A 16,513-nucleotide genomic window follows, 5' to 3' on the forward strand; every position below is an offset into this window, starting at 1 on the left:
CCCTCCCTCCCCTCACTGTCTACTTTCCTCCTTTCCTCTCGTTTCCTTGCCTCCATTTGTATTTGATGAGTCAACCACCTAATTGCGCCCAATCCCAGACACCCCAGACAGAAAGTTCACCATGTTCTTACATCTCTTATTTTTGTCTATTTCTCCTCCCTTTCCAATGTCTATCAAAATGTGTCCCTCCTCCCACATTCCCCCTCTTGCTGTAGCTCCTCATACTCCTGTTCTTACCACAACAGGGTGGTAGACACAGACAGGAGTCAGTGTGGCAGAGACAGACAATCTGACCCGTGCCAACCCCTTCCAGTATATGACATTTATATTACATTTACCCCCAATGTATCACATTCAACGTTCTTATGCTAAACCTCTGTCCAGCCAAACATCATCATTACTCAGTACAATCCTACATCGAAAAACAAACAACGTTGGGCCAAGCTATTATTTCAGCATAACCATGACAAACAAGCCATGAGTTGGCACAAGCGACCAGGAAGCCTCAATCTATTGGTAACTATACTGGTCTTCCACCCCACAGCCCATCCATTTGGTTTGGTATAGCCAAAGCTGAGGGGTGGGGCTGGGGAAATGTAACCACCATCATTGCATTTTAAATTCATTGATGGAGCTATGAATACAAGGATGTACAGTCCATGAGATAGGCAAAATCACTATACTATACATTGTTTTGTTACCAACAAAAACAAAAACAATGGAGTAGGCCACAGATTTTATACTAAATCTCATTAGGGATTTATTTATATTATATTTAAGTTATATTCTTCAATAACATTCTTTCAGTTAAGAACAAATTCTTATTTATAATGAAGGCCTACACCGGCCAAACCTGGCCCAATTACAGCCGGTTGTGATTTTATATGGAACCTTTATTTAACTAGGCACGTCAGTTAAGAACAAATTCGTATTTGCATTAATGGCCTACCAGTGAACAGTGGGTTAACTGCTTGTTCAGGGGTAGAACAACAGATTTTTGATTTGATCCAGCAACCTTTCGGTTACTGGCCCAACGCTCTAACCACTAGGCTACCTGCTGCACTGTGATACAGCCTGGATGGTAGATACATGCCAGGTTAATCGAAATGACAATTGACCAGGGTAAATTTAACAGATTATGTTTAAATGACTTGCCATACCCATATCCCCCTGACCAGTGACCACCGTTCCATGGCCCTACCACTGCTCAGCTGACCCCACCACTGTTCCCAAAGCGCTTGTGCTCATAACTACAGCGCAGGCGCGAACCTAAATACAGCCTGCCAGCAGTGTGTGCGGTGACAGCTGCACTGATGATATCGATGAACGGTGAGAGTTTTAAAACATGCCAAATATTATGTTTGTATCTACCGTTTAACACAATGTAAATGATAAAGATGGTCGCATGACTACTAATTTATCTCATCGTTGAGTTAGAATTGATTTGTATGTTTCTGTCATTGTATAAAAAAAGCCTAGCTTAACGTTAGCCAGCCAGCTGTCTGGCGCACGCAAGCTAACCAGCTAGCACAGACACTCCTTGCTAGCTAAACTAGCCAGCTAACGAGCTAGCTAATGTGTTAAAAATATTTCCAGTGGCAATGTGTTTTCTTTCCAATATTTGTCCGTCTTGTTACTAAGTTTTACACGTCAACGATATGTATTCAGATTTCACACACAAATAAATCCGCAGCTGGCAAGTAACGTTAGTCCAATTTGCAAATGGAAATGTAATATTTCCAGTTAGCGCTAGCTGATTGCTTCTTGCAACCCTGGATCCTTGGGACGTACCTAAGTCACCCCATTGAAGTTGACATTTTAAAAATGGTGAAATCAAGGTTTAGGGTTATGTAAGGGTTGTGGTAGGGGGTTACGGTTAGGGACGTCCCAAGGATCCCGTATTGCACTAACCCTAGCGGCTTGTCCATGCGAGTGAGTACTGCAGATACTACAAGGCATATAGCCGTAACGTTAGCCTTGTGGATATATGGTAGTTAATGATATATTCCCTGATCGCCAGCAGTGTCCAGCGGTAATAACAACCCGCATAGCACCCACAGTAAGAAGCATAAGAAGAAAGGAAAGAAACATCGAAAAGGATCCGGTGACAACCTCCCCAGTTTGGATATTGGGTGAGCAACGTTGGCTACTCTAACGTTATTCCCATTCCCTGCCTATGCGTCGGCTACCAGCATGTATCAGTTCTTGCAGCTGGTTCTGTCTAGCTAGTAGTTATGTCTGTGCTATAAATACACGGGGGCGGTGGAGCGACTCACCTCTCCAGATAAGCACATTGACTCATGCCTCCCCCCTTTCCTGCTCTGTGCCTATTTCAGTTTAACCCTGGCAAACCTTAACAATACCCATTTCACTGCTGTTACAAATACGTGTGGGGACCGTGCAAATGTAGATATGGGGGGTGCACTACTTGGACTATCATTATCCGTTGGTAATTGCATAATCCCCCCCCCAATGAATTTTGGAGACGGGCCACAGTCAGCACTCTAATTTAATGTGACGCACGTCTCACTCATAATAAAACACAAACCCCTCATTGTCTGTTGAAGCGCCCGCATGCTTCTTGTTTACAAGAGAATCACAGTATTTACATTGCTGAATGTCAAGTCAGTCTTTTAGATGACTAGTTAAATATAACTGATGTAATTAGTCTATTTTTTTCTGATAAAGGGATATTTTGCTGGTTGTTATTGTTTAGGCAAAGACATCGTCACCACCTTCCTAAAGGCAAACAGAAACCATATTGAGACGGTTGTTTCATCAGGCTGTTCTGTGTTTTTGTTTCAGGTCCCAGATTCCCACCGCAGATGAGTTGTGTCGCATCCTCACAATACACAGGCCTGCGACTCCACCAAAAACCTCTCCCACCCCTCCCCTCAACCTGTCCCAGAGGCCCCTGGACCTCCAACCCCCTGCCCCACTCAACCTGTCCCAGAGGCCCCCGGACCTCCAACCCCCGGACCTCCAACCCCCTGCCCCACTCAACCTGTCCCAGAGGCCCCCGGACCTCCAACCCCCGGACCTCCAACCCCCTGCCACACTCAACCTCTCCCAGAGCCCTCCCCATCTCTTACGTCCTTCTCCTTTAACCACCCAGCCACTTCCTATACCACTAACTCCCTCCTCTGACACTCTGTCCACCCCCGTACTGTCCTCTCCCATAGCACCTTCACTAGGGATCCCTCCAATTCTGTCCTCTACTCCACCTAAACCACTGACCTCATCTCAGACCACCTCTCCGCAGGCTCTCAGCCCACCCCCACCTGACTTCACCCCTCCACCAACAGAGCTGCTCGGATCAGATGATGAGGAGCAGGAGGACCCATCGGATTACTGCAAAGGTAGGCTATATAATTGTCTAATGGATCGATGCAATAGTGTGGCAGATTAGGAAAGTGACAGTCAAGGTCATTCTATTTGAAAAATCAGCAGGGAGTGGAATTACTTGTGTTGGTGGTTATGTAATGAATGTAGTCACCACATGGATTTTGTAATAATACTTATGATATGATGCCCTTGTAGATACAGTATGTCAACCTCACAATATAATTTATCAACTAGGATGATGCAATAATGCTAATAAGCCTGTGTGAGTGAAAGTCTATGTATATTTCAGGTGGGTACTACCCAGTGAAGATTGGAGACTTGTTCAATGGCCGATATCACGTAGTCAGAAAGCTTGGTTGGGGTCACTTCTCTACTGTATGGCTATGCTGGGACCTGCAGTAAGTGACTGATTTTCGAGTGCATCTGTTAAACTATACCAGTAATACACAAACGAGAAGCCTAATGATATTTATCCTTTTTTAATGTTTTTCATTCCCATCATTTTGTTTCATTCAGTGCTGAATGGTTAAGTTTTCATTATTGGCTATTTTTTTTATTTTTTTTTCTCTCTTCAGTTTGAGTCATGACATGATTGTGTTTGTGTGTAGGAGGAAGCGCTTTGTGGCACTGAAAGTGGTGAAGAGTGCTCTGCATTACACAGAGACGGCGCTGGATGAGATTAAACTGCTCAGATGTGTGAGTGCATTCCTATTTATTTCACCCTCAGACAGACAGCACACCCACAGACATCATTCATTAATGGCTACAAGCCCAAGGGCATCCTCCAAAGCAAATGACATAGTTGTTTGGTGAAATTGATTGATGTCATAATCATTGTACTGTGTAGATGGCTAGCTAGCCCAACAGTCTGGGGAGTTGTAGTCTAGTACATTCTAACAAACATCTCTAGCATATACGGATAGATCATTCTGTTTCTGAATTGAAGTAACTTTTCTACGCTTATTTTGTGGCCTAAGGTGCGAGACAGTGACCCTACAGACCCCAAACGAGAGACCATTGTACAGCTTATTGATGACTTTAAGATATCCGGGGTCAATGGCGTGCGTATCCTTTCTGCTGCTTACCGGCTGCAACTGGGTTTGGTGGACCCTGTAAGCGACTGGGTTTGGTGGACCCTGTAAGCGACTGGGTTTGGTGGACCCTGTAAGCGACTGGGTTTGGTGGACCCTGTAAGCGACTGGGTTTGGTGGACCCTGTAAGCGACTGGGTTTGGTGGACCCTGTAAGCGACTGGGTTTGGTGGACCTTGCACACATCTTGTTCCTCTCCTCCTACTTGCCTGTACTACTATTTTCCCTGTTTTCTTTCACCCATTTCAGACAGAAGATGTGGTATGTTACCTGTAAAAAAGAATATAAGGCAATGTTTATGACCCCCTTTCAAACAGCCCCTAATTTACCTCTTATTTTGCAGGTAGACCCCTTTTATACTTATCAGTAGGGAACTGGCCAATTGGTAGGGGTGGGGGGGTTTAAACCATGGGGGCTGTTTGCAGTTCAAATTAAGTAGGTGTTAAACAATGGAAGTGTTGAATTTATGAATTTACCTGCAAAAAAGCAGAACCATTCACACGGACACAATACCTGTGTTTTGGTCACAGGGTCTGTGAAAATGCAGGAATCATGACTAGGTCATTAGGTGGCTTTTAATTTGTTTTTTTACACACTACTTTCAGATATATATAAAAATGCAGGCATGGTAAATAAATATGATTTTGGTCTGTGTATTAAAGGGATCTTTCATGTGTAAGTGTGAGTGAATCCGCTTCTCCTTAACTGGTGTGTCAGATGTGTGTATGGTGCTGGAGGTTCTGGGTCACCAGCTGCTGAAGTGGATCATCAAGTCCAACTACATGGGCCTTCCTCTAGTCTGTGTGAAGAGCATTCTCCGACAGGTACAGTGGTATACCACAGCTCTTTCCCCTCTGTTTATAGCACATCAAGCAGGTTTCACACAGCGTCTATTCTGTGAAGAGCATTCTCCGACTGGTAAGGAATACCACAGCACTTTCTCCTGTGTTTATAGCATATCAAGCCGGTTTCACAGGTGCAGAGTTTAGAAAATAGCCAGGGAACCTGGAAAATATGATCAACGTATTAGATATTACCATTGCTAGCATTTATGTTAATGATACAGTAGTCAGTAACACTTTACTAGAAACTGGCGAGTTCCACGTATCCATTTCAACCACCCTTATACATACTCCATGTCTTGCCCTTCACAGGTTCTGCAGGGCCTGGACTACCTGCACACCAAATGTAAGATCATCCACACCGACATCAAGCCGGAGAACATCCTGCTGGATGTAGATGATGTGTACATCAGACGGCTGGCTGCAGAGGCCACTATGTGGCAGCAGTCAGGAGCCCCTCCTCCCTCGGGCTCCTCAGGTGAGCTGGTTGGTTCATTATGATGAAAACATCTAGACTTTCAACTTAAACATATGTTTTGTTATTAGTCAAACTTGTTCTGAGGGGATATAGCATAGGGTCATCTTGTGAGTGCTTCATGTGTGTCTGTATGTGTGCTGTAATTGTTAAAATTTTAATTGGACTTGACAAATTACTGGCTTCACAGTAATGTGTATGTTATACTGTACACCAGGGGTGTGGATGACCATTTTACTGGTTAAAACTGTAGAAATGATAATGGGTCTACATATAGTCTCGTCATGATGCACAGAGGAATTTTTTCTTTTGAATTTTGATGGCAAGGAAATGTACAAAATGTCAGTGTGGCCTTCCGGACCTCGCTGAAAACACTGTTGATGTTTGAAACCCCTGCTGTACACATACAGACAACTATCTATATTCACTTTGACTCCATCAAAAGCCTTTGCTCTCTCAAATTTAGTCAAAACTGTCTAGATGTAAATCTGTGGTGATTTGTTACTTGCATGTTTAGATGTTTCCTATGCGTCTGTCTCTTCTCTCTTTTGCATACTTTCTGCTATCAAATCTGCTCATCGTCATTTCTTCTGTCTCTATTTGGTTTCTAACTTTGTCCTGTTTTTCTTGTGTGTTTGTTTTTGTGGTCATTACGGTTTACTGTCCCTCCCTTCCTTTTTTACCTCGTTTTCTGATGGCAGTTAGCACCGCCCCAAGGGAGAACCAGGTATGTTCAGACTGAAGTCCTGCCTGCCTGCCACAGAAGGGATAGTCTTGCAAAAAAATAGAAAGAAACATCACTTTTGGTGAACAGTGCTTTAACGTTGATCATAACTCACCTCAGCTTTTGTGTGATGTGATCATGTTGCCTAACGATTATTTTCTGACGTTGTGATGGTTGGTGTGTGTGTGTCTTTAGTGGTTTGTCTCCTACTCAGGTAGTGTATCATCTGTCTCCGCATGTCAAAACAGTAGTTGGCTTTCTAAACGACATGTAAAAAATCGAGGAGAGGGAATGAGGTCTTGGTGACCGAATCGTCACCGTCAGACACTTCACAGTAATACCTTATCACAAGTAATACATTCTCAGTGGACAATGCTTTGCCCCAAGGCTGACTTGTGGTTTCTATGTAAGCATCGTTTCAGCCTCCTGTTGCTGTCCAACAAAGAACATAATCATTTACCCAGTTTCTTTATTGGGTTTGTAGGGTTTTTCACAACAATTTTGTGATGTGAGAAAGTGTCAGCTCTTTGACTTGATACAGTTTTGTCCGATAGGCTCTTTACAGCTGCCCTCCTTTCATATAGATCTAATTTGAGTACTTTTTTAAATTCGTATTTGAAATAGGTTGTTTTCACCTGCCGTGATGAACATTTCCTATCACGTTTCTCTGTAATATTCCTCCAGGACCAAGAAGGCTTCTAGCCCACTGTATGCAGTTCTTTGTTTGTTTTGAACAATTCATTAAACCTCATGAATGATCACGTAATTGGCACTTAAAGAGCACCGTACTTTAATGTATTACTGTAGCGTAGACAGCATTTCATACCAAGTCCATTAACAAGTAGACTAAAGTATATGCAGTGGAAAAAACAACCTAAAGGACTTTTGAGCTGGAGCGTGTGCTGTTGCCCCCCCGGCCATGGCTGGGGGAAGTTTAAAGCCGTAGCACTGTTATTCAGTTGGAAAACAGAATGCCATCTGATCCCTTGTAATACAATTGGCCCTTCCTCAAATTCCAGGCGTGGCTCACGTTAGCTGCCTCAGCAGATCACCGCAAAGCTAGCTAACCCACTGAGCCAAAGCCTGTTCCGACAGCCGTGGGCACGTGAGTTCACCAAGTCAGCTTTGAGGGATACTGTCAGATGGGATGGACTTTCTGTAAGAGACCTACTGGAGAACTGTCGACGGTAACATGCTGAATGTTAGCGTGGTCAGAATAGCGTGGTCATCTAGCTAGCAGGATATATAGAGGTTGCGGTGGGATCATGTTTAGTCTGCTTCCTAAGTGCCCACAAGTTTTACTTGCAATCAAAACTGTTTGTTGTAGGGCAGTGGTTCTGCCATGGAAATGAGGATTAGAATCAAAAGTAATCATGTGAAATGTAATTGAGCCCCATTGTATATAGATACAGGCAACGCCATCTGAACTCCGTAATATTACTACAACGTATTAAAGCTCACCTGTCTGAGGAAGACTTGTGGTGTGAGAGAGACTGAAGACGGGCTAACACTGAATATTTCTCAGTTTGGTACTTCCTTTCTGCACACTCTCCTATTTTTCTGCCTGGCATGTACTCTCTGTGTTGGACCCTCTGGTACTGTGCACTGGAGTCATCAGAATCTACAGTATTGGTAGTGTTGTCAGGGAGCATCACATGGTCAGTCAGGCTGGCATCATGATTGGGAAAGCTCCAGACGTCCTGGCCTGACCCTGTATCTGTCTCTATGTCCATCTGTGTGTCTAGAGCGGCAAGGTGACCAAGAACAAGAAGAAGAAGCTGAAGAGGAAGGCCAAGCGGCAGCAGCGTCTGCTGGAGGAGAGACTGGTGGACCTTCAGAAGATGGAGGATCTGGACGGGACCTCTCCACCAGACCCTTCCAACCCTCTACGCACCCCCTGGGGACAGGACGACGAAGCTGGGGACCCAGAGAGGAACGCCAACAGTGAGTGGTTCACCTCTACTAGTGACACTGCAATGCCAATCCCTTCATAATGGTGATTTGGTAGCAGCTGTATTTCCTGGTTGAGTTTCTGTATTAAATCCATATGTTGTTGATACCATTTCTTCTGCCAGACTCCTCTGTGGTGAAGGGGAATGAAAACGGGAACTGCTACACCCACGTCTCGTCCACGGCTAACACCAAGGCCAGCCCGGAGTCTGGCTCGTTGTGGATCGAGGAGGGTTGGAACGGCCACAACCCCATGCGTTTCTGCAGCCCTGGCTCTGGGATGTCAGGGATGTCTGCTGGCTCCATACTGTCAGCCACGTCTGAGTCAGCACTGTCTACCCTGTCAGGCTACTCCACCGGGAGAGACAGCCAACGCTCCGGACTGTCCCCCAGCAGTCAGTATCTCACTAGGCATCTCTCTGTCTGTGATCCTGTCTGTCACTTCTGTTGCCCTATGTATATCTGGCATATCTGGCACCAGCATGCAGTTGCTTTACTGTTCTCTGTATTTAGATGGTGAGGTTGTTGTGATTATGAGCTAAATTGTATGTCTGTCACTCTAGTGTTCAGCGCAGCAGATTTCCTGGTCAATCCCCTGGAACCACAGAATGCTGACAAAATACGCATCAAGATAGCAGACCTGGGCAATGCCTGTTGGGTGGTAAGTGACTGTTTTCAACAGGAAGAACAAGCTCTGTATGTTCGGTTCTCATGATAACCTGGACTTGGAGCTGTTCTCTTGTGATGTGTGGAGATGGTAAAGAACAGTATGGTGTTAATCAGCCCTCTACTTCCCCAGCACAAACACTTCACAGAAGACATCCAGACACGTCAGTACCGTGCCCTGGAGGTGTTGATAGGGGCAGAATACGGCACTCCAGCAGACATCTGGAGCGTAGCCTGCATGGTAAGCTACGAAACCGTGACGGGACCACTCAAACCACCACCTTCTTCACATCATCCTATGTATGTGTTCTGTTTCGTCTGAGATCTCCCACTGTAGCGTTGCCCTTCTGTGGATTGTATTTTGACCAACGTGACATTTTTGTTGCAGGCGTTTGAGTTGGCTACAGGGGACTACCTGTTCGAGCCCCACTCAGGAGAGGACTACACTAGAGATGAAGGTCTGTACCAGGGGTATTCAACTCTTTTCTTTAAAAAAATAAAGGGTGGATCAGCTTTAATATTGCCGATTGTTGCTTCCATCAATGTAATTGTCTACATTTCCAATCCCCCATATATTTTTGGGATAAATATATATATCACACATACAGTTAAAGTTTGGGGTCACTTAATGTCCTTTTTTTTTTTTTTAAGAAAAGCAATTTTTTTGTCCATTTAAAATAACATCAAATTGATCAGAAATACAATGTAGACATTGTTAATGTTGGCTCTAACCAGAATAGAAAGAGGAGTGGGAGGCCCCGGTGCACAACTGAGCAAGAGGACCAGTACATTAGTGTCTAGTTTGAGAAACAGACGCCTCACAAGTCCAACTGGCAGCTTCATTAAATAGTACCTGCAAAACACCAGTCTCAACGTCAACAGTGAAGAGGCGATTCCGGGATGCTGGCCTTCAAGGCAGAGTTCATCTGTCCAGTGTCTGTTCTTTTGCCCATCTTCATCTTTTCTTTTTATTGGCCAGTCTGAGATATGGTTTTTTCTTTGCAACTCTGCCTAGAAGGCCAGCATCCCGGAGTCGCCTCTTTACTGTTGACATTGAGACTGGTGTTTTGAGGGTACTATTTTAATTAAACTTTCTGATCAATTTTATGTTATTTTAATGGACAAAAGCACTTTTTTCCCCCTTCAAAACAAGAATTTCTAAGTGAGCATCTCTATCTCTGATAACTAGCTGCACCCACCAGGTCTAAATCAATCCCTGATTTAGAGGGGAACAATGCAGTGGAACTGGCTTCGAGGTCCAGAGTTGAGTTTGAGGGATCTGTACTCTCCTTGTATCGTCTAGGCCTGTGGTTCTCAAACCTCTTTACCGGGGACGCCAGCCATTCCAGGTATTTTATCTATTCCAAGGCTAGCACACCTGATTCCAATAGGCAACTTATCAAAAAGCCCTTACTAGGTGAATCAGGTGAGCTTGTTTAGGACTACAACAAAATTGTGAAATACCTGATCTGGGGGTCCCCGAGGAGAGGTTTTGTCTAGGCTATGTATGTTTCATGCTTGTATGTAAATAAGCTGTTCAAGCCAGACAATTTCTGATTCCACACAGAACAGGAAGCCATTAATTTGTAAATTGTTACATAGTGAGTTGTTAGTTTAATGAGAATTTAACAGGGATGTAAATGCTCTCTTTTGTTGTCTCAGATCACATTGCACACATCATTGAGTTAATGGGAGCCATTCCGCCCCCTTTTGCTCTGTCTGGGAGATATTCACGAGAATACTTTGACAGGCGAGGTAAGTCTTACAGTAAATTAGGTGCAAAAAAAGTCAAATGTATCTGTAATGGTTTTGTACTGTATGTAAAAGCTATGTCACAGAATAGTCTGGTTCAAGAGAACAATGCCTTGTTGAGCAACGCGTCAACAAGAAAGGTCAGTCAGACCGATTTAGATAATGTTACAGTAGTACAATTCACTATCCTGTCTCGTATTACTCAAGTGCTCATCTGCTTAGAATGTACCACTACAATATATTTTCCTTCAGTGTTCCTAGAACAGATGTCTACAGAAATATCCTCAAAATGACAAGCACAAGCTGACATACCTGTATGGTGCCTAATAGGATTTATTATTTAACTAGGCAAGTCCGTTAAGAACAAATTCTTATCTACAATGACGCTAAACCCGGAACGACGCTGGGCCAATTGTGCGCCGCCCTATGGGACTCCCAATCACATCCGGTTGTGATACAGCCTGGTCTGTACTGACGCCTCTAGCACTGAGATGCAGTGCCTTAGACTGCTACGCCACTCGGCAGCCCCCAAAATGATGATCTGAGAGACTATGGCCCTATTTTTGTGGTTTAATGTTTAGCTCACTGTAACAATGTATTGTTTTCCCTCCTGAAGGTGAGCTGAGGCACATAGCCAACCTGAAGCCATGGGGTCTGTTTGAGGTGCTGTTGGAGAAGTATGAGTGGCCACTGGAGCAGGCGGCCCAGTTCAGTGACTTCCTCCTAACCATGCTGGACGTCACACCAGAGAAGAGAGCCACCGCCGCTCAGTGTTTGCAGCACCCCTGGCTCAACTTGTAGACTACTGTCCACCACCACAACACAACTACCATGCTTCTAACCTTTACTGTATACCACTGAGTCCATACTGTACCACTAAGTCAGTGTGGTTATTCTCAGCCTAGATGGAGATCTTTTCTAAATGAAACGTTGAGTATTTATCTAAAGTTAATATAAACTGACGTTACCATTACTCTGAGCACATAAGTAGCAGTAACCTAAATCTACAGATTCTTTGTATTTATTAAAGCAGTATTACAGGTTCTATAAATGGTTGGGATGAATATGATATCTGTAGTTTGTTTTAAAATTGATGATCTACTTCTCATTGTGCTGAGTCACATTTGTTAAAATAGTGCCTTGATATGCAAAACAAAAAGTCTACAAAAAAAATCCTTCACTTTTTTTATACATGTCGCCAAACTGTATGTGGAATGCTTATTTTGTGAACATAAAATGTGTTTAAACATGAAAGAAAGACCAGATATCTTACAACCTGTATTCTTCAGAATAAATATTTTTTGGAAACCAGATTCAGGCAGTTTTAGAGTACTGTATGCCACTGTCATGTGGCCAAGAGATGGTGAATTAAATAAATTCACCATTCTTAAGTTGGCTGTTTTCAAGTTTTATATTTAACACTGCTGACAACTTTTACTACTATAAATAGACTTCTATCAATTTGATATGAAAATGGAACATTTTCTATCCCTTACTCAGTAATACATACTATTGGAAAGAGGGATACCTAGTCAGTTGTTCAACCGAAATGTCTTCCGCATTTAACCCAACCCCTTAGAGGTGCGGGGGGCTGCCTTAATCTGCATTGTAGGTGAGTGGTGTGTGTGTATATATATATTCACACACACTATAGATGGTTATTTAATCGCTACTGAACTGGATTTCCATGTACCAAAAACACTGAAATTCCTGTAAACAGTGACAGTTCCTCAGAAGATGCCCTGATAAGTGACCTCTTGACACCTGCATAAATGTGAGCTAATGAACTCGAGGTATAGGTTGTGTCCAGGTTTTCATCAGAACATATGTCCATCCTCCCAATATGACAGAACCATCGGCGAGACACGTACAAAACAGCAAGTGTTAGGCGGCAGTAAAATCCCAATTCACTCAGTAGTGTCACTTCTTGCGCACCACTGTCGTCCAACCATCGTTTTCCTCTTGAGACTGGGGTTGATCTGTCTGTTTGGGTGCCGCACTACGCGGGGGGGTTATTGACGCTGCTGCTTCACACTCCATGAACTGGATTACAATGACAAGATTACAATGTCACAATCACAACCTTTTTAGAATTGACGAGTCAATTTGACATCTTATACCAATAAAACCCATACCTCTGTTTCATCTCCATTACAGTCTTCAGCAGCGTTTGGTTGAGGTGTGACCTTGGCTCGTTCTGCACTCTTGTTAAGTTTGACTATCTGATCTTTGACCTCTGCAAGCTTTCCTTGTTGACACTGTGTAAAGATCTGGCTAACCTTCTGTGCCACCTGATCAATGAAGAAAGCATTGATTTAGAGACATTTTGACATTAAGAATGCGGTTGGTTGAAAATGAAACAGACCTTCAGGTAGCCCCAATATTGTGTGTTGACATTTTAAATGTCTGAATTGAAAACAAAATGTGCACCTGAGGTAAACTGCCATCATCCACCACTGTATCAAACTCATTGTTCATAAGGTCTGCTATGTAGTCCTCCACTTCATCTGGCTGCAGGTTTGCTGTAAACAAAGAAGTTTCAATTAGCTTGAACTGAAAGTCTGCCTGGGACTGTTCAGCATGTCAACAAGTAATCTAACCAGAGCAGACACGGGTGCTTCATACTAGCAGTTGTGTGGTAACGCAAAGAGGAAGATGCGACGTATATAATAATACAACATATATTTGGGTAACGATAGGCTATGTACGGAAATCATGGGTCAGGTTACCGTTGTCATGAAAATATTGTTGGACCACATCCACCATCCAATCTGCCTTCTGTTGGCCGTACACGCCTCCAAAGCCATTATCAACTGCGATCTGCAAAACAACAACGTTAGTACACTATTTGTTACACACATGTAACTACAAACATCGGTATACTGCTTAATTAGATCTCTAGGAAGCTGACACGCTTATAACGTTGTCGCTATAAAGCTAGCTAACCAAACAGTGCACGAAGGAAAATACAGCACAGTCCAACAACTACAGCTAGCTAACGCTGTTACATTTAGTAGCCAGCTATCAGCACGGCCCATGAATGTCCTTATTGCTATTTAGGACTGAATAATTACACCATTAGAGCCTGTGCTCGAATATACAGTGTTTGATATATGAAATATTCACCTACCTGTAAAACAGGCCAAGTTTCTAGGACTGCTCTCACTGCTTCAGTGAAAAGTTCACGTGCAGTCTTCTGCGCTTCCATTTTGAAAATAATCAGGCATTACATGGCGAGTGACCAGTGATTGATTCGAATTTGCTCAAGCAAGGTAACGAAGTTGATCCCAGATGTCATCGACCATCATTCCCCACCATCAGAATAGATGTGAGGCAACATTTGTTTTGGGACAAATTATGCATATAAACCCTGGACAAAATTATATGTATTTACATAGTTTTTTGTTGTAGTGGGGAAAATAACATTAGTCATCTCAAAAAAGTATACTTTAAGGAAAACGTTTTTTTTTTTTTTTTTTGCTCACATAAATATAATTTAAGTGTATGAATTAAGAGGCCTGTAATATAATAAACGTGGACAAAAAAGTTTGTAGAGATTAATAAATGCATTTGTATATAACTTCCAAAATATGTTTTACAATAGAGCCAAGATGGAGGCTCAGTGCCTTCAACACAGCGCCCTCTGTCAGTCATCTAGTGTATACTGTATACTGAACAAAAATTCAGTATACTGTATACTGAACAAAAATATAAACGCAACCTGCAACAATTTCAAAGATTTTACTGAGTTACAGTTCATATAAAGCTACAGTTCGTAATAAATGAATTAGGTCCTAATATATGGATTTCACATGACTGGGAATACAAATATGCATCTATTGGTCACAAATCCCCCCCTCCCCTCCCCCCAGTCAGTATCTGGTGTGCAGCGCAACACATCTCTTTCACATACAGTTGATCAGGCTGTTGATTGTGCCCTGTGGAATGTTGTCCCACTCATCTTCAATGACTGTGCGAAGTTGCTGGATATTGGCGGGAACTGGAACGCGCTGTCATACACGTCGATCCAGATCATCCCAAACATGCTCAATGGGTGACATGTCTGCTGATTATAAAAAATAAAAATAAAGTCTGCTGAGTATGTATGCAGGCCATAGGAAAACTGGGGCCATTTTCAGCTTCTATGAAATGTGTACAAATCCTTGCTTCTTGGAGCTGTGCATTATCATGCTGAAACATGGCGGCGGATGAATGGCACGACAATGTGCATTCAAATTGCCATCGATAAAATGCAATTGTTTTTGTTGTCCGTAGCTTAATGCCTGCCCATACCATAACCCCACCGTCACCATAGTGGCATCAGTTTTTTGGTATGTTTGGTATTTTATTAGGATCCCCATTAGCTGTTGCAAAAGCAGCAGCTACTCTTCCTGGGGTCCACACAAAACATGAAACATAATACAGAATGACATAATACAGAACATCATTAGACAAGAACAGCTCAAGGACAGAACTACATGCATTTTTAAAAAGGCACACGTAGCCTACATATCAATGCATACACACAAACTATCTAGGTCAAATAGTTGACATCAGCAAACCGCTTGCCAACACAACACCATACACACTATCTGCCATCTGCCCAGTACAGTAGAAACCGTGATTCATCCGTGAAGAGCACACTTCGCCGACGTGCCAGTGGCCATCGAAGCTGAGCATTTGCCCACTGAAGTCAATTACAACGCCAAACTGCAGTCAGGTCAAGACCCTGGTGAGGATGACGAACATGCAGATGAGCTTCAGTGAGACGGTTTCTGACAAAAATTATTTGGTTGTGCAACACCACAGTTTCATCAGCTGTCCGGGTGGCTGGCCTCAGACGATAACGCAGTTGAAGAAGCCGGATGTGGAGGTCCTGGGCTGGCGTGGTTACACGTGGTCTGCGGTTGTGAGGCTGGTTGGACTTAATCCCAAACTCTCTAAAATGAAGTTGGAGGCGGCTTATGGTAGACAAATTAACATTACATTTTCTGGCAACAGCTCTGGTGGACATTCCTGCAGTCAGTATGCCAATTGCACACTCCCTCAAAACTTGAGTCATCTGTAGCATTGTGTTGTCTGACAAAACTGCACATTTTAGAGTGGCCTTTTATTGTCCCCAGCACAAAGTGCACTTGTGTAAGGATCATGCTGTTTAATCAGCTTCTTGATTTGTCACACCTGTCAGGTGGATTATTTTGGCAAAGGAGAAATGCTCACTAACAGGGATGTAAACAAATGTGTGCACAAAATTTGGGAGAAATAAGATTTTTGTGAGTATGGAACATTTCTGAGATCTTTTATTTCAACTCATGAAACATGGGACCAACACTTTACATGTTGCGTTTATATTTTTGTTCACTATAAATCATTGATTGGGACATATTATTATAACATAAAATCTCTTAATCTTGAATATATCAACTGTATCTGTAAAATTGTTTAATTGTATCTAAAAAGAAGTTCACCAGGTGAACCGGTCTGTGAAGATTCCCAGCCCACTCATGATTGATCTGATATACAATTTTTTTTTTACCAACTTTTTATTGAGTTTAAAACATTTTTCCAGAGGGTTACATGTACAAAAAACAATGAAAGAAATGCACACAAATATACCCACCCACACACTTCCCCGACCCGAAGAAAGCATGCCTCCCACCCCTTCCCAT

At 43.0% G+C, this 16,513-nt stretch overlaps 2 protein-coding genes across 9 annotated transcripts; one reads left to right on the forward strand and one right to left on the reverse strand.

Annotated features, from left to right (window-relative positions):
* Window positions 1-1,246: 1,246 nt before the first annotated feature.
* Window positions 1,247-12,235, forward strand: srpk3 (SRSF protein kinase 3). 8 transcript variants are annotated; one of them, XR_005478327.1, is made up of 17 exons: window positions 1,249-1,329; window positions 2,021-2,132; window positions 2,806-3,359; window positions 3,635-3,743; window positions 3,954-4,041; window positions 4,323-4,410; window positions 5,153-5,259; window positions 5,590-5,755; window positions 6,454-6,479; window positions 8,222-8,420; window positions 8,552-8,821; window positions 8,990-9,087; window positions 9,226-9,333; window positions 9,481-9,550; window positions 10,282-10,441; window positions 10,755-10,847; window positions 11,461-11,572. XR_005478327.1 is itself a non-coding variant. In XM_039011188.1 (16 exons), the coding sequence occupies exons 1-16, from the start codon at window positions 1,314-1,316 to the stop codon at window positions 10,774-10,776; spliced, it is 2,193 nt and encodes a 730-aa protein (XP_038867116.1). In that variant the 5' UTR covers window positions 1,248-1,313; the 3' UTR covers window positions 10,777-10,881. The 8 variants fall into 8 exon arrangements, 6 of the variants coding, with proteins under 6 accessions (XP_038867114.1, XP_038867116.1, XP_038867113.1 ...); XR_005478328.1 differs by lacking the exon at window positions 10,282-10,441 and having other exon boundaries at window positions 1,248-1,329; window positions 9,226-9,392; XM_039011188.1 differs by lacking the exon at window positions 11,461-11,572 and having other exon boundaries at window positions 1,248-1,329; window positions 10,755-10,881.
* tsr2 (TSR2 ribosome maturation factor) lies at window positions 12,016-14,058 on the reverse strand. Its single transcript, XM_039011192.1, has 5 exons — window positions 13,975-14,058; window positions 13,574-13,664; window positions 13,275-13,366; window positions 12,980-13,135; window positions 12,016-12,887 (listed from the first exon to the last, which is right to left on the reverse strand). Exons 1-5 carry the CDS (start codon window positions 14,050-14,052, stop codon window positions 12,765-12,767), a joined length of 540 nt encoding a protein of 179 aa, XP_038867120.1. The 5' UTR covers window positions 14,053-14,058; the 3' UTR covers window positions 12,016-12,764.
* Window positions 14,059-16,513: the final 2,455 nt, after the last annotated feature.

Source organism: Salvelinus namaycush, chromosome 16 (genome assembly GCF_016432855.1).
Source record: "Salvelinus namaycush isolate Seneca chromosome 16, SaNama_1.0, whole genome shotgun sequence".
Taxonomy (NCBI): Eukaryota; Metazoa; Chordata; class Actinopteri; order Salmoniformes; family Salmonidae; genus Salvelinus; species Salvelinus namaycush.